The sequence below is a fragment of the Heteronotia binoei genome, chromosome 2 (assembly GCF_032191835.1).
Source record: "Heteronotia binoei isolate CCM8104 ecotype False Entrance Well chromosome 2, APGP_CSIRO_Hbin_v1, whole genome shotgun sequence".
NCBI classification, from domain to species: Eukaryota; Metazoa; Chordata; class Lepidosauria; order Squamata; family Gekkonidae; genus Heteronotia; species Heteronotia binoei.
Genome location: NC_083224.1, coordinates 67931156 through 67954944, shown reverse-complemented (window position 1 = coordinate 67954944; position 23789 = coordinate 67931156). Strand labels below are relative to the sequence as shown.

Here is a 23789-nt window from a genome sequence, read left to right as displayed (position 1 = left end):
GTATTGCAATAAAGATGAAATCAAAGGTATTAAGTTGTATTACAGAATATGAAAAGGGTTGACTACCTTTGTTTTAAGCAACAGCTACAGTGAAAGAGTTTGCCAATCTTGATATATTGCAAACTGCTGAGATTAACATCCCATCAATAGTAGGTTCGTTTTTTTTATCTCAACCAAGGGCAGATACTGTTTGGTGTTTGTGTGATGTATACCTGCATATGAGTGTTTAGCAAGGCCAGAAGGTTTCCTTTTGCTACTTACAGTTGTTTTTTCCAAGCAGTGCAGCAGGTGGTGATGCTGACTTTCTATTAGAGAAGTAGATTTGCTGATGTTGTGCTCATCATCAATAGACCCCTAAAAGAGACAGAAAAAAGCAGCCATGAGACTATTGGCACAAAGAGAAAAAACAACTACATTAATGCCTCAGACAGGAAAACGGATAGGAAGGAATGTGAGATCATTTTATCTTAAACATGAGTTTTCTTACTACTTGCCTGTTTAGAGAGTCAGGACAACTTGTGATGGCCACCTCAGATATCAAAACATATCATTTTGTTTAGGATATTTATACTCCACTTTTCTCCCTGAAGGGAACCCATTAGAACAGGGGTGTCAGACTCATTTGTTATGAGGGCTGCATCTGACATAAATGGGACTTTGTTTGCCGAGCCATGCGTGTCATAATATTTAATGCCAAGTAGCAGAGATATTCCATTGGAGCACCATATTAGGAGTGTATGTGTGTTAAGACTAATATTTCTCTGCCAGACTGGAATTCCTTGCGTTTTTAGAACTCTATCTTTTAACTGTGGTTGGTCCCAAACCTCTCCCACCATTAAATTAAATGGAAAGATGGTAGAATGGTAGAAATGGTAGATGGTAGAATATTAGGATTTGGCAATACAATTTTTAAAATAAAACATCAAGAAGAAGCACAAGAATCACAGCAGAAACTAAAATTATACACTAAAATTATAAACTAAAATTATACACTATAATTATAAACTAAAATAGAAATGTTCTGAGCCTAGGACTCAATGGCTGAGCATTGCAAGCTTCTTTTCCCCTGCCCCATCTACTCAAAACGGGAGTGGCTCTCCAGCTTCTCAGGGTTGTTTTTTTACAGGATGGTTTGAGATAATAATTTTGGTTGTCTTCTTCAGCACTTGTTCTGCTATTCCATTGGAACCCCACATTAGGAGGGTGTGTGTTAAATTTAATATTTTTCTACAAAACTGAAGTTCCTTCAGTTTGTAGAAATCTATATTTTAACTGTGGCTGGCCCCAAATCTCCCACTTCTTAAAAGATGCCTGCCTAAAATGGAAATGGGGGAATACAGGGATTTGGCTATGCAATTTTAAAAATAAAACAAGAAAAAACACCGATCCCTCAGAGCCCAGAAAAAATGAACAGGAGGCTTAAGGATGGTATAAGTGATGAGGGGGCACCTGCCTCACCCCTGCCTGGAGTTGGCACCCTAGGTAATCACCTGGTTTGCCGACTCCCACGTGCCGTCCCTGCTGGCATGAGTTGTGATGCAGACAAAAGGTGCTCTGTAACTCTATAGGGATGACAAGTGGTTATGTCAGCTTGGTAGTTGAGAGGCTAGCTATATGGCTTCTTGATACTCAGCGGTTACATAGGTTAATGTTTCCCGAGAGAACAGACTCAAGGAGTTTCATGCCTCTGTCGCTGTGACAGACTGATATCTATCACTTCCAAAAGGGTCTCTTCAGGTGATCATTTCATAGAGCAAAACATGCACAATTCCTCGTCAGTGACTGTGGGGGATCCAGATGCATTTTTCATAGCTAACATCTCTTTTGAAAAGAAGCCACATTTCCCAGCACCCTAACTTCAATGTTAAACTGCTTACAAGCCTATGGTAGTTATGGCTCTCTGTTTAAATACCATTCCAAATTGATTTTGAAGTAATGCCCCCTGTTTCTGTAGTTGCACGAATCTTTTTCTGTATTTGCATTTGTGATGGACTGAGAAACAGGCTTGCAGCGATTGGCTGGAACATTGCCCAAGCAACAGAAAAGTATCCTTTGGAGGTTTGCTCAGCAGAAAATCACCTCAGGATTTTTAGTCGGAGCTGGGAGATCTTAGAGAGAAGTCTTCAGTATACCAGTCTGAAGTGAAGACAGTGGGCTTAGCCCGGGCAGTTGTAAAACCAACTGAACGAGGGGTTGAGAGCAGCCAGAGTGGCTGAGCTCCTTGTGGGAGACAGAGCTGAGTGGACTCTGTCTGGAAGAGGCCGTTTTCAGATGGTTTGAAACTCTCTGAGGGAGATTTTGCCAGTGCATCAGACAATCTCCAGGCACAAACTAGATCACACAAATACACACTGAGGGGAGAACTGGATTCTGGTGGTCAGCAGGGTTGCCCAAGACTCAGACCAGAGGACTAGCTGTGTGGGCTGAGACACATCGGAATTGAGGGGTGTGAGTCCTGGAAGATAGCTAGTGTGAAAGGGTCTGTGAGGAGAATACTGACACCAGTCAGGAGTTTTCTATGTGTGTGTGGAAGAGTGATTGAAATTTGTTATTTATATGATTTGGCACTGCCTAAGTTAGGGTAAAACATCTGAAGAAACAGCTTTCTGAGTGCCCAGAAGGCACAGACAGCCTGTGTGAAGTAGAGTCTAGTGGGATTCTGAAACCTGCCTGGTTTATTGTTTATTTTAAAGATATTCTGTCAAAGTCTTGTTATATTTTTACCTCAGCCTGAAAAATCTCTATTCTCTGTAATTAAATTATTCTGCCAACCAGCTGCCAACTGATTTACCTTTTTAATAGTGAATAGTCATAATCAATATTATTTCATCCCTCTTCCTTGCCTTTTGTTCCTTAATAAATATGTTGTGGTTTTTAACTTTAAAACCGTCTGGTGCCAATTATTAATAGTTCTGACAGGATTTCTGAGAGTGTGACTGAGGGACTGAGGGAAGGTGACCGGGGAGAAATTTAAAGTGGTCGCCCTCCTGAGTAAAGCCTCTGACTGAGGTTCCTTACAGCATTTGTCAGGAGTTTCACTCTAGGATCCTGGATAGGCTTTTCTAAAGGACTCACAGCTCAGTGGTAAAGTACATGCTCAGAAGGCAGAGGAGCCAATGCTTAGCATATGTGGCACCTCCAGTTAAAGGGTCTTAAATAGCAGAGGTGGGGAAAACCACTTCCTGAGAGCTGGGATAACTACAGCTACTCATAGGAGATAATACCAAGCAAGGTCTGACTAACAAACAAAACCCCTCCATGCTATCAGAAAATTGGCACAGTGGGGGAAATGACTCTTCCCCCCCACCCCCGCTTTTGTTTGGTGGTTTATAACATAGGGGACTATTCCTAATTATGGTCTTCTATGAACCTCCCTCTGCAGTTTAAAGAAATTCAATTAATTCTGTCCTTTCATGTCCTTACCACCATATTCCTCTATATGTATTAACCAGCTCTCAGCAAAAGGCGTATGTTGCTCTTCAGCTCTAAAATATTTGTGGGCCTTCTGACCAGTTTTCATCCTAAACAAAGTTGTGGTGATTCTTTTTCAAAATAAGTATTATCCCCACTGTTATCTCCCACTTAAGCTACTGTAGTACAGTGTTGGGTCTATGTAGGGTTGCCAAGTCCTCTTTGTCCTGGAGCGAGGGACAATAGGTACCATAGAGGTCCCCCCTCTCAAATGGCTAGAGCATCTGGGAAAACCATAAAGTTTTCCCATGCGTGGCAGTGTTGTGATGATGTCACTTCCCAGTGACATCATCGTGCTGGCAATGTAAGGGGAGGTTCCCCTCACCAGCCCAATGAGGGCTGGCGGGTTGGGAACTTTCCTGGCAGGGGAACCCCCACCCGGCCAGGGGCTTGGCAGCTCTAGGTCTATGTCATAATAGGGTAGCCAAGCTGTCCCTGGCAACCAGCAGGAACTTTTGGGGATAGGAATATGGGGGCACCAACATCACATGTACTGTGATATCATTTTTCCAGGAAAAATTGGAAATGAAGCCATGTCCTGCTAGAAATTGCTAGAAACTCTATGGTAAAACTATAGAGTTTCCAGTGATTCCTAGAGTGATGTGATGTCACTTTTGAGTTTTCCTTGGAAGTGATGGCAATGCTGGCATTAAGAAAAAAAATTATCCCACCCCCACTTGGAGGAATGACAGATAATGAAGGTTGTGGTGGGAGGTCGCCCACTATAGCAGGAGGCATGGCAACTCTGTATCATAGCAACTGAAGTGGCTTCCTGTCTCAGGAAAATGTTGTAGCCAAGTAGTTTTAGTCTTCATTTTATTTTATTATAAAGCCCTACACATTTCATCACTTAAAATATTTTAGTTTAACATAGGTGCTATGACAGAAGAAAGGCCACTTTACAGAAGAAAGGCCACTTTACTGTTATATGCCTCTCTTCTTTATCCATTCTCACCTGCAGGCTATGCTGAGACAGTCCCTGGAATGGCATAGCTATCCTGGCAGAAGCTTCTCAATAGCATGGAGGAACACAGCGATGGATCTGTTTGTAAAACATGTAACTACAAGTGAGGGACTAGCAGAGGAGAATCCCATCTCTCCCTCACATTCTCTTGCCAAGCCCAGCATTGCCACTGGGCTCTCCAGCAGCTGCCATTGGTTCCAGAATGGAGCCCTGGGCTGTGTTTGGTATTTGCCACCAGGCCTGGTGTCAACCCCAGGCTTTCCAGTAGTTTTTGGTGGGTCTGGCACAGCCCCCAGACTCTCCCTGGGCTGTGCCACTGCTCTTGAACCCTGCACAGCTCCTGGGCTGCACTGCCAATGGCATCATGCCCAATGTGGCTTCAGCAACATGCTCTATATAGCTCCCAGACTGCTTTGGCAGCAGCATGCCCAATGCGGCTCCTGCGCTGTATGAACATCACTGGGCCTACAAAGGGGCACTGGGCTTTGCCATTGCCAGGCCCATTGCAGCTCCCGGACTGTGCAGTCATCAGCACTGGACCCAGCACAGTTCCCTGGAGCCACCACCGTTGATTGCTGGAGGTAAGTGCATTCTCTACTCTCTGCATTTGCACAGGGAATGCTGTTTTACTTTTGGAGGAGACTTAAACCCTTTTATTTTTTAAATTTTTTTTGGATTTTTCTGCATACCTGGGGAGTCCCTCAGGTATGCAGAAAAATCTCTTTAGCCTCTGTGTGGCCCCAATCTATGGATTTATCAATCCTCAGATTATGGCCACATGTGGCCAATAGTATATAGATGGTAAACATAACAACTAATGGTCTGAATAGAAATCACAGCTGGCAGCATGAAATAGTCTACAGCTTTAACAAAATAGTAACATTGTCAACTTCTCTTTCTTAGTTTTGTAATACTTTGACATCTTTATACATTATAAATGAAACTTGGAGGGAAAAGTGGACATTCTCTCCAATTTGGTTTGGCCTAATAAGCTACCTCATGTACCTTGGGTGACCTATTTCCCTTGTCTTTAAAGCAATCATACTATTCTGATAAGGACACCATCTGGTATTGAAGCACCTGTTATGTTACTCTCTACTTGAAATGCTTTTGTGTGTGCTACAGAGATCCAGATTTCATGAATGGGCTTTGCACTCAGTCAAGATTTGCCGAGAAACCAAGAGTATGGAACTAACAAGATGCAGGCTGCTTGGTCTTAATGCGCTAGAAACAGGATTCCGTAGCTTTTTCTTTTTTCTTTTTGTGGTTGCAGCTTTAGAAACTACATGGCTAAGGATTTTTGTATTAATTTAAACTCCCCGACCCTGAACTCCACCTCAATTTCACAGCATGTCTTCTGTGATCACTGCCATCAATTTTATTTGTGTTCAGTAGTAGGGATTTTCAAACACCATTAGACTCATTAAAATGGCAATTATGTGTCTGAAGGAGCTCCTTAAACTTTACTTGATGTTCAGCATTAAAACAGCTTAGATTTAGAAGGGCTGCCTCCCTAATACTGTGTACAACTTCATCAGCAGAATGTGCTTGTGTGACTATCATTCCTGCTACCACTGTATCACCACCATCTTAGGATGATTGTATTGTAAATAAACTGCCAAGCAATTTTTACAGTGTATTTATAGAAGTCCAGCCTTGTGAAGGTTTTGTTTTAGAGGTTAGCCCCAGAAATGGCATCCATCTCCTCTAGGAATCACTCAAAACTTTGGTTTTTTAACCATGCAGTTTCCAGCAATTTCTAGAGAGATGGATTTCTCCTGGAAAAAAACATCAAGCCATCATCCTAAATTTTTTTTTCTCAGTGCTATCCAGGTTGGTGACAGAAACAAGAAGTAGGGAATGCTCAGCCACTGGACATTGCACAACCAGGCCACGGCCAGGGGCCAGCACTATGCAAGTGGTATTCCTTGGTAAAGGTTGCTAGGATAGGGAGGGAGAAGACAGGACGGCACCTGGTTTTGGGGTTTTTGCCACTGTGTGACAGACTAAGACAGCGCTAATAGTTTTAAAATTGATAAGTAAATTATGGTTTTATATGTTTTATTGAATTGATTGTTTTTATGATGTTGTAAGCCGCCCTGAGTCCACTTGCGGAGAGGGCGGAATATAAATGTAAAGTAATAAATAAATAAAATAAATAGTGTTGGACTGTATGGGCCACTGGCCTGATCCAACAGGACTTCTCTTATGTTCTTATGAGGGGGCAGAGTAGGTTGGTTGATGGGTGGGAAGGAGAGAAGAAAGCAGGAAAAGCTATGGATTCTTTTCAGGAAATAAACAGATAAACAATTTCCTTCTACACAGTCTCTTTTGTCACCCTAACTGCATGGGTAGTTTTACCACAGAAAAACAACTGGGTCCAGAATTGTAGCCTTTCTATAGTAGAGGTCTAAAAGGCTTAGGGAATGCTGACAGAATTTAATCAGCACACATGCACATCAAGAGCAACATTATCCTTTATCTCCCAAGCAGGATTATTATTAAGGCAGGAACCTGCTTCTTGCTCAGAAAGCACTTAGAAAATCAAAATCCAAGTTAGGAAAAGGCCTTCACTATACAGTTATCAGTTTTTGCCATGCACAGATAGAGGGTAAATGTTAATGAAATTTGAAAGGAAAAGAGATGGTAAAATACTGAAGTCCTTCAGTGCCAAATTAAACATGACCTTGGAAATCTGCAATTAGGATACTTTGTGATTGTTTCAAAGGCTAAAAGCAAGGGAGGGAAGCAATTTGGATCAGAGCCACAGCATAGAGGAATAGGAGCCTGCAGTGTTTCTCAATTTAAACCCCTGTCCCCAATCCCAACTGTTCTACCATTTGCCCCACTGGAAAAGACAGAGAGACTGATAGACCTTGTTTTTCTCACCAGTGAATACCCATGGTAGCTCACAACATTTTTCACTCCTCTTCCATTTTATCCTTACAACAGCCTTGTGAGATAGGTTTGGATGAGTGTGTATGGCTGCCTTAAGGTCACTTAGCAAGCTTTCATGGCAGAGTGGGGACAGACTTGGATCTCTCAGATCCTAGTCCAATACTAAATCATTCCCCCTTCCCCTGACAGCTTATGCCTCTTAAAAATATATGGGAGGTTCTAATCATAGAATTCCCAGTTCATGATGAGTTTGGCCCAAGATGTTTCATTTCATTTTGTCACCACAGACGTTAATCCCTTCCTCAATATTGATGGGAGAACTGCAAGTTCTTAGGAAAGAATACATAAAGTCAAACTCTAACAAAATGTAGGATTAGGGTTTGATTTTTATCTTAAAAGTTTTAAAAGCAGGAAATGGAAGAACATCTGGGACATTTCATTATGAAAGATGTTTAATGAAAACAAACATTTCTCTTGACTAAACAGATAGTTTGCTCTTTGGACAATCATCTTCAGTACATTGGCTGATTTAGAGATGTACATGGATTCTGTACAGCGATGTCACCAGAAATGAACAGGGAACTTTACAGGGGAGAGTTCTGATTGAAATCCAGAAAATAATCCACTTTGTAATTTGCAATTAAGAAAATAATCGATTTGCTGTAAAGATTAATCGTGTAATGTTTCCAGGCTCAATATTTTTGAACCTAAAAAAACCACAACTAATGTCAGCCAGTTCCTTCAGCGATAAATGCAAGCAGACAGCTTAAGCACTCGTATCACACAAGTGCTCGTAGAAGCATGGCTGTGAATTTCAAGATAATGGAGGATGTGTCTCAGGTTGCCATAGGCATGCAAAGCTGGCCCTTTCAATAGCAGAAGGCTTTTATTTGCAAGGGGGAAAAAACCCTTGAGACTCTTTTGAGGTGAGCCAGGATACGAAAACAGTCAAGATCTTCCCATATCTTTTTATTTGCTGTTGTGTTAATTCCAAAAGATATTCTGAAGCATTTATGAAGGACCAAAATTACTCCAAGGTACACTGTGTACTGGATTCAGTTCAGCTGTCTTCGAATTAGAATGGAGAGAACGGCTTAAAGGGGGGAAATGTACTAATTATGCTATATCTTATGGGTTTGTGCAAGTGGTAGCTGGTAAAGCAGCTTCTTCCTAGTGGATTCCTCCTGCAGTTGCTGCAGGACAATTGAGAGGAAGAGGGGGTTCTCATCCTTTTCAGCAACTGTTGGGAGGATGCGGGCACAGTCAGAGTTGCTGACCAGTTTGCTTGCTTTTGCTGACATCCACAACCCAAGGCAGAGGCAGTTAACAAGTTAGTGATCACATATTTGCACAGTGCTGACCGAGGACCCATCTCCCTCCATTCCCTTCACCCAACAGTTGTGAGAAAAGATGGGTATTCCCCTCTTCCTTGATTTGACCCACAGTGCAGCCTACTGGTTCTCACTTGCAGACCATGCCCACTAGCCTCTGCTGCTTTGGTCCACAAAGCTAATAGAGAATCTTGTAATACTTGCTGAACAATCCTATTTATTGTGGCGTTAGGCACTGATGGGGACTTTGGAACTTGTCTTGTAATGAATATGTGACACATTAGAGCTTTTGCTGACCAGACAAGTCAGAAAGCAAAGCCTCTCATTCCCAGATCATGGATGCCTTACAATATTTTAGAATCAAATGTATACATTATACTGAATTAAGTAACAAATGATTTTTTTTTTGTTTCTCCTATGGCTTGAGTCATCTGGGACTTTTGATTCTGCAAGCATTTTCCCATGGTTACTGAAAATTATGGTCTGGATGGACTGCATAGATTAGTTTGTAGTGGCAGCAGGCCTCAGATACAGAGTGCTCACAGGAGCGCAGCTCCTGAACCTTTCTGACAGTTCCATCTCCTCCTTCCCATCTTGTCCATTGAATAGTAGGTGCAGCTGCATAACAATCCCTGGATGAGTTCCACCACCTTTTTTTCTACAAAACGACTCCTGAGTGGCAGTAAGTACTGAATTGAGTAATAGCCTTCAATCTTGCAATGAACATATCTGCACTATGCACTAGTGAAAGGATATGAATGTTTTTATTGCCCTTTACAACAAGTGGCCACTGTAGACAGCTAGCCCTTTTCACCACTGTGTGTTCACTGAATGTTCATAATAGACTGTTCCTGCTGGTCCTGCCAAATGTGTTGGCTCCTCTACATAATCAGAAACATGAAAAAAGTAGGATTTGGGTCAAATGTATGAATGTGTATGCATAGGACTCACTGTATGTCCTCTGTATGTCACATAGGACTCAATAAGACATTGGACTGCTCTTCATTGGCGGGCAGGTCAAGCAGATGCAAACCCACTCCCATCTATGCACTTTCAGTGAATGCGCAATCAGAAGTGGACTCATTTTCATATTCATGCTGTGAAAAGCACCACCTTTTGATTTCTGTAGATCAAACTTTTGTTCAAGGCACAACAGCAGGCCACATCAGTTTTAGTCCTGTCAGTTGGCAGCTCTAATTAATTCATTTTATATCACTTATTAACTTGGATCCACAAAAGCATGTCCATAGATGGCAGGATTTCTGCCTGCAGAGCATGACTTCCTGACTCCCCCCACCCCTGCAACCCCAAAATATGGCCTGAAATTCTGTGGCATTTGGGGCTGTGGGGAGGGTGTGAGAAAGCCCTGGTGCAGAGGTTGAAATTATTGTCTGCAGAAACTTTCTGGTGCATCCAAGCCAGTGCTTCTCCCAAAGAATCCTGGGAACTTCCAGGGCTCTTTTTGTAGCAGAAACTCCTTTGTATATTAGGCCACACACCCCTGATGTAACCAATCCTCCAAGAGCTTACAGGGCTCTTAGTACAGGGCCTACTGTAAGCTCCAGGAGGACTGGCTACATCAGGGGTATGTGGTCTAATATGCAAAGGAGTTTCTGCTACAAAAAAACCCCTGGGAACTTCCATTATTTAATAATGCCAAGTGTCTTTTGACCTTAGAGAATTTCAGTTGCTAGAGTTCTCTGAGAAGATAGAAAGAATGACTGTTCATTTTTCTGTTAGTTTGTCTCTTCAGTGTAGAGATCCTTTATGATTTTGTGGTTTGTGGACTAACTGTCAAATGACAGTTTCCACTGGAGGGGGCTGCAGGCTGCAGCTCTGTTAGAAAACAAATGAACCCTTTAAAGGGAAGCACAAGAGCAAAACCATGGGCACAAATAATGCCTTGTTCATTTCAACAGGAATGATAAACAATAAAAAGAGACAGGATCATCAGCTAAATATTCTAGCTTCTGTTATGAAAGCTAAGAGATTTTTTAAATACATCAAAGAATCATTATCTTTCTAAAATAGGGTAGAAAAATGTAATGGTAGGAAATGTCTGTTGAAAAGCTAACTTCAGGGTCATTTTTTTCTACCACAGGTATACTTTTTATTTATTTATGTAATGTTAACATAGGGATGTATTATTCTTTTTTGTAAGGCACTTTCAGAGCTTTTATTTTTAAAAAAATAAACTCCTAAGAGTATTAAATAAGAAATGTTAGCTAATAGATATATCATTTATGATGGGTAGCAAGATTAGGTCCTCGTTATGTTAGGGCCCTCCAATGATCACTGCTCGGGAGCACCTATATTTTTGGCCAATTTGTTGGCTCTCTCTGCAGTGAGTGATTATTGTTACACTGAGACCACAACAAATATGAATAAAATGGCCTGTTCTTATGCAGCTGAACTTTGAAATAGGCCATGGCCCTCTCTTATACCCCTCCCCAAGGTCTTCCTGTTGGGCATATATATGGATATTCTATGTGGAAACTGGTAACATATGTAAACATATGGTCTATACAGCCACTTCCAATTCTAAGAGTTTGGTCAAAGATCTGCCTTCCTTTAAAGCAATCAACAACTTGAATGTATACCAGAATTTTAGTATATAAGTTGCCAATGCAGTCTGTCCTTGTAGATGCCCTTACAGTAGTCCTCCTGATCACAACTCAATGGAAAAAAAGTGGAAACTGAGAGCTAACTATGAGAGTTTGCGAGCAGATGTCAACCACTGGAGTATGTGAATGCAGGTCTCTATTCTCAGAACCATTACCCATCATTGGGCAAATCACAATCTCCTTAGCGTTGGTTCAACATCCGAAAGATCGGCCCCTTCCCAGCCGGGTCAGCTTCGCCGGCTAGAGGCTGGGGGCCACTGTTGCCCTCCCGGAAGGAGGGAAGGCTGGCCCCCGTCATCTCCGGCATCCGGGGATGTCTTGTTGGGCGTGACATCAGGGCTATAAAGGCCCCAGCCCCGCCCAAACCCACGCACTTGTTCTTCGGCTCTCGGAGGGAGAGCACCTGTTGAGCTGTTTTGATTGTGCGGGGGCCTGGGCGCGGCGGCGTGTGCGAGTAGCATCGGAGGACGCGTGTGAGGCGTTGCTGGCTTCTGTGCGAGCGGCGGTGCTGGTGTTTTAGCTGGAGCCAAGTTGGGGGGCGCTTTTAGAGGAAGGCTAGAGAGGGGTTGTTCTGCTTAGATGCCAGGCCGGTGGCCTAGTCACCTCCCCCCTCCCCGTGGGGGCAGGAGTTCCAGCTGACTGCAAGTTGGGGGGGTGCTTTTGGGAGTAGGCAGGAGAGGGGTTGTTGGGTGCAGAAGCCAGGCTTGGAGGCCTATTCACCCCCCCCCCCATGAGGGCAGGAGTGTGTACTCACTCACACCCCCTCTCTGGTTGGTTAATAGGGTAGTGGGGCTTAGTTCCGGTGCCTGCCCCCCCCCAGCACACATATAGCAGCTCTATTGTGTAGAGTGTTAAGCTGCAGGCCTGCAGTCCTAAACTCTGTTCACGACCTGAGTCGATCCCAGGGGAAGCTGGATTCAAGTAGCCAGGTCAGGGCGCTCTTTTTTATATTAATTTCAGAACATTGGTTGCCTGTGCATGGGGAGCTCGGTTTCTTGAGGGGTGGTCAGGTAAAAGGGCGGTTAGTAAGGGGGGATGGCTCCCAAGAAGGGTCAGGGCCCCTCTAAGGGAAAACAGCCCACTAGAAAGAGGGGGCAGCAAGTTAGGCCGCCTGGTGACTTGGGTGAGGAGGCCCAGCTACAGCAGTCCATCATTGGACAGCTGGACGCTTTGGAGCAACAGAGGGGTGCTGTAGGGGCTCCCACATGGGAAGGGCGCCATAGGGCAACAGGCCATTCGTCCAAGTTGACTTTTGAAATGGAGGTGTTGGCTTGCCTTTCTGCATTACAGGGCATTGTCGGCTCGGATATGCAGCAGGAATTGGACTTGGAAGTGGAGGTGGACACGAGACAGGCCCCCGGCGGGGAGCCTGTGGATCCTGGCACAGGAGGGGCGGTGGTGGAGACAACCCCGGCGGTGGCGGTTGCTGTTACCCCTTTGGGGGTAGCTGGTAAGTCCCCATTGCAACATCAGCTTCCGACTTGGCCATGGGGCCTCCCCCAGCAGTCGGTTATCCACAATACACCGGGTATGGCAGTGTCATCGCCTGGGCAGTTGGCCCTTTCTGGTCAATACAGTCAGGCAAGACCTTCTTGGGCTTGGGGTGCACCTTGTACCCCGCTTCAAAGCCAGAATGCGGTTGGTTCTGCCTCACAGCCCCCTTTGCAGTCGGTGGCTATGTTGCGATGCCTTTGTTTGAACATTCTGTTCCTGGCAAGGCATGTTCCGGGAGTGTGCAATGGGGTGGCGGACACTCTATCTTGTCAACAGATCAAGCGTTTTCGCCAGCTCGCTCCGGATGCGGATCTGCAGCCAGTACGAATGCCACTGGACCTTTGGCAGCTTGGGAAGCTGAAGCCGGTAGGGCAATTTGATTAGCTCTGGCACCGAGCACTCAGGAAGCTTATGATAGGGTGGTGGCGCAATTCTGAGTTTTTAGGAACCTGGCGGGGCTTCCGGATAGCTGGCCGGTCCTGGTGGCTCACATATTGTCATTCTGCATTCATCAGAAGGACAGAGGGTTGTGGCTCAAGTCAATTAAGGGACAATTGGCTGCACTGTCCTTTATAAGTAAATCTCAGGGCCTTGCTGGGGGCACTGGCGACTTCAGAGTTAGGAAGATGCTGGAAGGTTGGGCAAGGGAACGTGGGCTGCGGGTGGATGCCCGGCAGCCCATATCTCCTTTAGTGTTGAAGGGGCTTTATAGGGTTTGGGCTGATGTATGTTTACGCGACGACCTAGCAACAGTGATCCATGCTACGGTCACCTCGAGGTTGGACTACTGTAATGCCCTCTACATGGGGCTGCCCCTGTCCCGAACTCGGAAATTGCAGCTGGTGCAGAATGCTGCGGCCCGGCTGTTATTGGGCCTCCCAAAGTGGGAGCACATTCAGCCGGGTCTTCGGACTCTGCACTGGCTTCCAGTGATATACCGAGTCCGGTACAAGGTGCTGGTCATCACCTTTAAAGCCCTATATGGCTTGGGACCTGTCTACCTGAAGGACCGTCTCTCCCCGCATGTTCCCCAGAGAGTACTGAGGTCGGGATCACAAAACTTCCTTACTGTCCCTGGGCCGAAAGAAGCCCGCTTGAAAGCTACAAGAGAAAGGGCCTTTTCTGTTATGGCCCCTACATGGTGGAATCAGCTACCGGAAGAGGTGAGGGCCCTGCGGGACCTTGTTCAGTTCCGCAGGGCCTGTAAAACAACCCTCTTCCGGTTAGCCTACACCTAGCTTGAGAATTTTAATGCAACCTGCCAGATCTCTGTATATATTGGAATATTTATTAATTTTTATGGTTTTATCTGTTTTATCTGTTTTAAAGTTATTCCCTTACATGTTTAAATATTGTTTAATTTATGTTGGATCTAATGCTGGAAGCCGCCCTGAGCCACTTGTGGGAAGGGCGGGATATAAATTCTAAATAAATAAAAATAAATAAATAAATAAATCTTCCTTCGAGGCCGCACTTTTTCATGCGGCCTCTTTGGTGGCCTTTTTCGGCACACTGCAGATCAGTGAGTTGGTGGTGCAGTCGAAAAAGGATACCTCTGAACGGGTCCTGGACATCAAATTTGAAGGGGGGCAAGCTCGGGTGACAGTAAGGAGGTCCAAGACAGACCAGCATCAGAGAGGCACAGTAATTACAATTGGGCGGTGTGTTTCACTGGAGCTGTGCTCCATCACTGCATTGGAGTGGTATATATTGCTCAGGGTAGAGGGTGATTGCCCCTTGTTTCGTCATAGTGGGAGTTCCCCCCTAACTAAATACCAATTTTGGGCAGTGACCGGTAAAGCACTGGCGAAGTTGGGGTTAGGAGGGTTAAATTCGCTACACATTCGTTCTGAATTGGTGCCGCATCCACCACGGCAGCTATGGGCTACACCCCTCTGGACATACAGCGGTTGGGCCATTGGTGGTCGTCTGCCTACAGGTCATATGTGCAGCCGTTGGCCTTTCAGTGAGATCGTGGGGAGGTGGGCAGGTAGTAGTTATGTTGCCGGTTGGCATGTATTTTCTGGGTTGTGACTCTTTTCTGTTTTTCAGGTGCTGTGGCTAGTAGGGAGAGGCATCGAATCCTCATCTGCGGGCACAGTATGATTTTTTGGGCTGCCCACCAGGCCAAGAGATCGCTAGTTGGCGCCCAGCTGGGTCTCAGTGAGTGGGCGACTGTGGAATGGCTGGGTCGCCACGGCCTGCGTTGGCCAGGGATCATGCCACTGTTGTTCCGTGGGAGGAGTGCACCTCCTCCACACATTTTGGTCATCCACCTTGGTGGTAATGACCTTGGGTTTATAAAGGGGAAGGCCCTTTCGTTGCAGGTGCGGGACGATATGTGGGCCATTAAGCAGAGATGGCCAGGAGTTCTGTTGGTGTGGTCAGCAATTCTGCCACGCAGAGTCTGGTGGTATGCTTTGTCCCCTGCTGGAATAGAACGTGCCAGGCGCAAGGCCAATAGGGCCTTGCAGAAAGTCATGGAGGGGGTTTAGGTATATTTCTCCCCCATCCGGACATACGAGTCGAGGATGCCGCCTTGTATAGGCCAGATGGGGTGCATTTATTTGAATTGGGTAACCGGGCCTTTTTGGAAGAAATTAGGCTGGGGTTGCGGTCGGCTCTGGGCCGTCCAGTGGGCGCTAATGCCTAAGCAGAGACTTGGCATTGGCGGTGGCAGGATAAAGTATGGGCTACAGTGTTTGTTCAGGGGAGCACCTATGGCCCTGCACCAGCAGGTGCAGGTGGTCTGTATGAACTGCAGATAGGCTGTACGGCTCAATGCGGGGAGTGCAGATCACGGCAAAGCCTCACCGGGACAGATCTTTCCAGAGGGATTGATGCTGGCCTAGGTGGAGGTTGAGTTTGGGCCTGGCCACTCAGCACCAGCCAGAATATTGGGCTCGTGCTGGGGGCAGGGTGGCTCGCCCTCTAAGGACAAGGCGGGGTCCATTGGTTGACCCCAGGGATTGTCCTGTTAGGCCTATACCCCTTGCCGTTCTAGTTGATTAAGTTATCTTTAATAAAGCGGCCCAGTTTATCCAACATACTGTGTCAGCCTCTTTATTCCGACTGGGGGGGGGGCGCAAATGATAACTGTACAATGGCAATCATTGCATACAGAAAGTGGATAAAGACAACAGAGTATTGTCTATCCTTAAAACGCTACAAATAAGCACCAACTAACAGCAGCACTTGCAAAACTGTCTCCCAATTTATTTGGGAGACAAAGATAGAAAGTTGTCCACCATAGAACTATGATCTGTTTGGTAAATTGTGAAGGCAGAGAAAATTGAGGAACAAAGCAATCAGAGGGCAACAGAAAAGACTGGAAATAAAATACAGTAAATTAAACACCTTTTGCATTTTGGACATACAAAACTGCCTTTAGACAGAGTTAGTTTGTTGCTTCATCTAACTCAGCTTTGTCTAGCAGGAACTGTTCCAGAGTTCCAGAAGGGCCTACCTCAAAACCTGTGACCTAAACTGCTTTTCATCAGGGTTGCCAGGGATTAAATCTGCTACCTTTGCAGGGCTGGTGCATGAGAGTAGGGCAGGTAGGCGGCTGCCTAGGGCACCACCGGACCTACAGGGGCACCTTACCCGGCATGCCTATTGTTCCCTGACATGTACAAGGGAAAGAAGGCTTTGAGCAGGGCAGGCACTGCTCCTCGCTTTTGCCTGCCCGGGTATGCGTGGGGGGTGGGAGCAGAATGCACCTTTGTCATGCATTGTATGTATTTTACCATTGAGCCACAGCCCTTTCCACAGCCCTTTCCATCCATGTTCACTGATTGATTCTGCAACTGCACTATCTCGGACGTGACTGGGCTCCTCCCAGTCCTCTTTGATGGGTGACTACAAAATTGGGCTGTTCTATGGGTATCAAGCTTTCTATATGCACAATTGTATACACAGTTCTGCACATCTATTTCAAGCTACCATTAATATATTTTAAAAAAATACAATTAAAAAGCAAATGAGTAACCAAGCAATCCTGAGCATGATTTAGATTCCTGCAGCATCTTCTGTGTGACTACATCGTTAAATCATAGAATCTTATTAACTTGTCTGAGCTGGCACTTGGAGCCTGAGCCAAGTCACGACAAAACCATATTCAAAGGGTTCATTGTGTTTTCTTAGCAATCTTTAGTTCTAGGATGTGTATTTTAAAAAGTTAATGCATCTTACGAAAGATGTTTAACACTCCTTCCAGTGGTTGTCGCCAGTACCTACATCTATCAGGGCACAAGGCAACTGTCTGCAACAAAACTAAAAACTAAAAACCGGCAAGTAGAGAACAAGGGTCAGCTCTGGTCATTCACTAGGCTGAGCAGACCTCATTCCCTGCTCCCTATCAACATCCGCACTGATTGAGTTTCTGCATATCTTAGATCTGCTTATTGTGATGGCTGTTATTTTGGCTGCCAGAATCTGGGGCATGTTTGGATAGTTGGAGCTGAAAGCAGGACCTGCTGAATGATCCTCCCCCCTTTGTCCTGCAAAGAATCTGGCATAGCCACACCTACCAGCTGTATCAAATGTGATGGCCTGGGATTTTTTTAAAAATGAAAAGGGCTACCCTGGAAAATATGAAGAATGGCATCAGCTTGCTGACATTCTAAGTGGTCTCTGTATGCAAGATGGGCTGTGTTTAACCCTTCCCATTACACCTGGGGAAAGTTGTAAGTTGATTTTGAGAGCAATTTTTCTAACTGGGATCCCTTTGCATTTTGAACAGTTTGAAATGAAAAGATGCTGAGATAAGGGGGGGGGGGGAGAAGAAAAATCTGCTGGATTTTTGTTTCTCACCTTCCATCTTACTGCACCTTTCTTCTGAAGCGAATTCTAGCCTCCAGAAACTAGTGCCACAATATGCTTGCTACTTTACTTAGACATGTGCAGGTTTTAAATAGTTCATTTCCTAAAATAAGGTTGAGCTAAGAAAAATAAACAGAAGTAAAAAATAAAATAAAAACTAAGGTAGTCAGGAAGGTTTAAAACCAAGTAGACAGGGGAGGGGCGGTGGCTCAGTGGTAGAGCATCTGCTTGGTAAGCAGAAGGTCCCAGGTTCAATCCCCGGCATCTCCAACTAAAAGGGTCCAGGCAAATAGGTGTGAAAAACCTCAGCTTGAGACCCTGGAGAGCTGCTGCCAGTCTGAGTAGACAATACTGACTTTGATGGACCGAGGGTCTGATTCAGTATAAGGCAGCTTCATATGTTCATATATATGACAGCAAACCTTATAAAACTAAGAACACTGTGCTTCCATTGGACACTCGCATGACTATTGCAGAGGGAAGAAACCACTGCTTGAAAGATTGTATCCAGGCAGTGGACCCCAGAGCACCCCCCCCCCCCCCGCAAGAAGGTGCTCTAAACAGCAGGAAGAGTGGAGCAGAATTCTAGCAGGTCTGCTACTGACCTCTTTAAGGCTTTTCAAATAAACAAAAACTAAACGCCCCTGGGTTAGCCATAGCTATCACAGGAGTTGTCCTTGAAAGAGCAGCTGCCATGATAGCCCTCTCAGCCCCACCCACCTCACACTGTGTCTGTTATGGGGGGAGAAGATATAGGAGATTGTAAACCACTCTGAGTCTCTGATTCAGAGAGAAGGGTGGGGTAAAAATCTGCAGTCTTATTCTACTAAATAATCTTGCCTAGTGCTAGCACAAGTTATAGAAGCCAGAGGAGTTGTGTATGATATGATGGGCAGATTCATGGAAATGCTGGAAATTTATTTATTTGGCTTCTAGCCCTCCCTCCCATGCAAGCAGGCTCAGGGCAGGTTACAACAAAGCAATAAATACATAATACAATGTTTAAGATATCACAGTTCTTAAAAATCAATATAAAACAAATCCATTAACAACAAACAATAACAGTCAATGGTACCATTCTATCACTCTATCTTCATCAGCTCCCACCTAGATTCCCCAAATTTTGCAGGTGGATGGTAGATGATATTGGGAAAACCTGTGAACAAAGGATACTACCAGTTGACAACATGCACAGCAGTATAAGGGGAGGCCAATATAGATGAATCCCTGGTGCCTCAACCATGGGCCTGATGAAATGTCTCCATCTTGCAGGTCCTGCAGAATTGCATCAAATCCTGCAGGCAGGGCTAGTGTGTGGGAGTAGGCAAGGTAGGCAGCCATCTAGGGTGCCACCTTGCTGCAGGGCTGGGGGCAGGCACCCCCTCCCATTCCCCACTTGCACTGACCCTGATACTCTGTGTCCTTTCTTCGCTCTGAGCAATCGGAAGTGGGAGAGGGCTGGGTGAAAACACTTGGCCAGCTCCTTGCCCAGCCCTCTCCCACTTCAGAGGGAGCTGGGCAGGGTCACGTCCTTCTTTCTTGGCCCCGAACAATCAGAGTGAAGAAAGAAGGGCGCTGCCCCTGCTCAGCTCCCTCTGAAGCGGGAGAGGCTGAACAGGGGGCGGGCTGCATCCTTCTTTCTCAGAGCAGAGGCAGAGCAGGGGCTGGCAGAGTGTTCTTTCTTGGCTCTGAGTGTTCAGAGCCAAGAAGGAACACTTGCGCAAAGTGCGCCATCATGATGATGTCACTTCATGCGCACAATTAGAGCCGGGTGGGGGGGATGGGGTTCTGCCTGGGGTGGCAGAAGCCCTAGTGCCGGGGCTGTCCACAGGGCCCAGATCTCAATAGGGAGAGTGTTCCTTCAGGCTAGGCAAACATATTTCTGGGGATCACCAGAAGATCTTAGTCCAACAAGCACCTAAGGAGGTCAGTACCTAAGGAAGTCAGTACCTGCTAGAATTCTGTTCCACTCTTCTTGCTGCTGTGAGCACCTTATGAGGTATGTGTGTGCTCTGGGATCCACTGCCTGAATTGAGCCAAGGACCTTCTGCATGCAAAACAAATGTCTTTTGAGTCTTAGCCCCTTCCTTTGTGACATATAGTTGAATATGTCATAACTAGGATTACTAATCACAAGAAGGCCATTATGAACAGTATCTATAAGTAATTGCAATCTGTGCTCTGGTTCTCACCTGCCTTGATTTCAATATAACTAAGCTTCCAATTAAGTGTCCCCAGGTTCACCGCTTGACACTGTAATGCTTACCGACACGCGTGCAGTGCTTCCCACTGCAAACGTTTCTATTAATGAGGCCCACGTGCCAGAAGGAGGGCAGGCGGGATTAGCAAATAAAGACTTGTGATCTGTGTATTAGGTGGCTTCTCCAGCTCAATTAGGCAACCTTTTGTTGATGGGGACTGATTTATTTGAAATGAAATCCATATTATGTGTTAATACCTGGTCTGGTCTTGATCAGGCTTAATATCATAATTACCTCGTAGATGCTGAGTCTGACTAGAAACCTGAATGAACTTCAGACTTTCCCTTTTTTATGAATTGGTAAGATGTGCTATTAAAAATGAAAGACACTGAAAGGCATTGTGTGTGCATGTATGTATGTACACGCATGCATGTGCACTGGTGGTAATAGGGTTGCCAACCTCCAGGTGGGGCCTGGAGATCTCACACATTTAAAATTGATCTCCTGAAAACCAAGATCAGTGCCCCTGGAGAAAACAGATGCTTTGGGTAGGGTCTATGACACTGTACCCTGCTGAGGTCCCTCCCCTCCCCTCCCCAAACCCTGCCCTCCACAGGATCCACCCCACAAATCTCCAGGTATTTTCCAATCTAGAGTAGTCAATCCTAGTGAGGAAGGACTAGGATGCATCTCCTGCTCTATCATATCAGATTCATATTTCCAGTTTTATAGAATCTTTCATGTCTGTGACTGTGAATAAAACCCAAAGTATTTGTTTTCATATATTTTGGTCATGAGGCAAGGACTGGCCTGATTGGCCGTACAGATCAGCCACTCTTCAGAGAGGACCTGACAGCCATGAGTAAGTAGACTTTCCCACCTCAGTAATGGTGACTGTTGTGAGCCAGCCAGTTACTTCCTTCTCTGAAGATGAGGAAATGGGAGTCAGGCGCAGTGGAATGTCTGCCTATACAGCTGGATTTAGAGGTAGAGCCAGCAAAAGATGCATCAGGTGATGAGCGTTGCTCATTATGATAAGAGACAAAAGAAATGGGACAGAGGTCTGTATCTCCCTAACCAGCTGAGTGTAGGAGATGTCAGGAATGTCTGACAGCTCAGGAGAGACAAAGGAGTACCCAGCTAATTGGCTCAGCAATGGTCAGCACTAGATTCTGAAGCAGAGTTATTACAGAAGCAGGAGTCACAGGTCAGTGAGAAGTAACACCTGTGCTTTAGGGATGAGTCAGCTAATTAGGCTTATAAAAGGAAAACGCTAACCAAAGCTCAGTGTGGACACAACTCTGCTTAGTACCCCTCTGTGAGCTGATTCCTCAGCAAACAGACTTCTGTCTTGAATTCTGTTCTGCTAACTTGTGCTTGTTTTTTCAGATAGGAACCCAGACCCTGTCTTTTGCCTTGAATGTGACACTGACAGAGCAGAAAGAGCCACTTTGTTTGGATATGGCTGGTAATGAATGTAATGGGTGTAGACTTTTCCATCATGCTCCACTGCTTGTGGACAGTTCTGGCCCAAGTGGCCCCTGCAGGAACCTCCTGATTCAGACTGGGCCAGCAGTGCACGTAGAGACAACATGCAAGTCTATACTTGTCCTTGTTACTGCTGGGCATGACTGCTCAGCTAACCTTTCTCTTGAATGTTTATCATGGCCTCATGCACACTGTTGGCTCTGATTTGTCACCAACTCTACTACTGCTGAGCTCAAAGGCCTCTTGAGGCTTCAAAGCATGCAGAATGTTAGCAATTTCTAAACATATTTTGTGCATCATATTCAAATGTGATTTTTGGGGGGAGAGGGCATTGCCTTTTTTTGTATCCTGAATGAAATCGCTGACTTGACGGGACACAGCTGATCATCCCTAGACCTACTCTACAACCAAGGAAAGAACAATGGGTTGGATCCAACCAGTTTTTCTACTTGTGGGCACTGAAAAGTATAGTGCTGAGTATAATAGGATCTGCATGTACAAAAGCTAGGTGTAATGAAGGCTATAGTAGGGAGGAGGAGAAGAGCCTGGATTTATACCCCACCCTTTACTCAGAGTCTCAGGGTGGCTTACAATCTTTTCCCCTTCCTCCCCTAACAACAAACGCTCTGTGAGGTATGTGGTGCTGAGAGAGCTCTTTCAAGAACTGCTCTTCAGAGAACAACTCGGCTGAAAACTTGTGGCTGACCCAAGGTCACACTAGCAGCTGTATGTGGAGGAGTGGGAAATCAAACCCAGTTCTCCAAGACTAGAGTCTGTCCACTTAACCACTACACCAAACCAGCTCTCAAACTAGGAGAATTGGATGAGATTCAAAAAGCTGACTGGATCCAACCCAGAAGAAGATATTGGATTTATATCCCGCCCTCCACTCCGAAGAGTCTCAGAGCGGCTCACAATCTCCTTTATCTCTCCAGTACCTCAAGCATCATTAACAGGCGCCTGCCTAGTCAGGTCCTTAGTTTATACTGATAATCCACTGAATATTTTCAGCTCTTTCATTTATTTATTTTATTCCGTTTGTATCCTGTCCTCCCCACAAGCAGGCTCTGGGCAGATTCCATCATAAAACCACACAATAAAACTCATTAAGTAATAAGAATGCATCTCAAATAGTCAAAATGTCAGCATTAAAACTAACAGGTGCCTCAACAGATGTCTACCCAATTGGGCCCAAGTGGTTGCTAACAGGCCCAGTGTGTGGGACTAGGCGATGTAGGCGGCTGCCTAGGGCAAGACTTGGGTGGAGGAAAGAGACGGCTTGGCCTCGCTTCCGGGCTGCCTCCCCTGCAGGAAAATCAGCCTTAGAGCGAGGACGAGGCCCCACGCTAGCTCTTTCCGCTGCTCGAGACTCAGGCAGACGAAAGAGGTGGCTTGGCTTCGCTCCCGGGCTGCCTCCCCTTGAGCCTTTTGGAGTTTAGTGCCATTTTGAAATCTTACTGGAGACTTTCTGTCCTATTTGTCCATTGGGAATTCTATGTGCAGTCTTTGGATGCACTGAAAAAGAATCTTGTAGGTTTTGCAGCTTTTTGCAACTTATTGATGCATCAGAAACCCTTTAATATATTTTTTTTTGAGCTTTTGCCTTTGGTTGAGATATGCTGTTGGAGCATCCTATGCTAGAAAAGAATTTGAAGCAGGAATTATCAAGTCAACCCCCTGTTCATTGGAACTCCTTTGATGGAACTGTGAAACTTTTGGGGAATTGTTATTGCTATTTAGTCTTCTATTGAACATATTGTATGATTTTGTTTCAATACATTCTTAGTTATTTGGTCACTATAACTTCGGTTGCACTGTCTTTATCCCAGGAAAGGCAGCCCGAGAGCAAGGATGAGGCCCTGCACCAGCTCTTTCCCCCACCCAAAACTTGGGTGAAGGAAAGAGGTGGCTCAACTTTTCTCCGGGGCTGCCTCCCCTGCAGGACAAGGCCCTGTGCTCGTTCTTTCCCCCGCCCAAGATTCAGGCGGAGGAAATAAACCGCACTGCACCACCCCCTCCCCACCATTTAAAGACCCCCACAGATCAGCTGATCGGTGGGGGTCTTTAAATTGAAGGGGGGAGACAGATCGGCAGTTTCTGCCTGGGGAAAAAGCGGCAGAAGCAGCTCCACCTTCCCCCCCTCTTTTAAAGGGCAGGGACGGGGGCACAGGTGGGGCGGCTGCCTGGGGCAGCAAAAACCCCAGCACTGGCCCTGGTTGCTAAGATCTGAGGTCACTGGAGGGAAGGCCAGGTATAAAGGGAATGCCTGCTGCCTCAACTTAGGGACCAGGAGATGAAGCTAATTTTGGAGCCATTTGTTCTATTGTTGAACTGTTCTTATGCTTAGGAAGTTTATCCAAATGTTTAGCCTGAAGCTAACACCTTCATGAACTCTGGTGGGTAGATGAGATCAAGATTTCCTAGTGAATAAAAGTTTTACCTTCACTCTGCTGACATTGTGTGCCAGTGTAGTCTCATTGAAAGTGAGGTCATAAGG

At 45.5% G+C, this 23789-nt stretch overlaps 1 protein-coding gene across 2 annotated transcripts in view; it reads right to left on the bottom strand.

The window, feature by feature from the left end:
• Positions 1-23789, bottom strand: part of KCND3 (potassium voltage-gated channel subfamily D member 3) — a 668300-nt gene that overhangs the window by 26540 nt on the left and 617971 nt on the right. For both annotated transcript variants that reach the window (XM_060231240.1, XM_060231239.1), the window contains exon 5: positions 262-354. In XM_060231240.1, coding sequence (XP_060087223.1) covers positions 262-354 — 93 coding nt within the window. The remainder of the gene's footprint in view (positions 1-261; positions 355-23789) is intronic.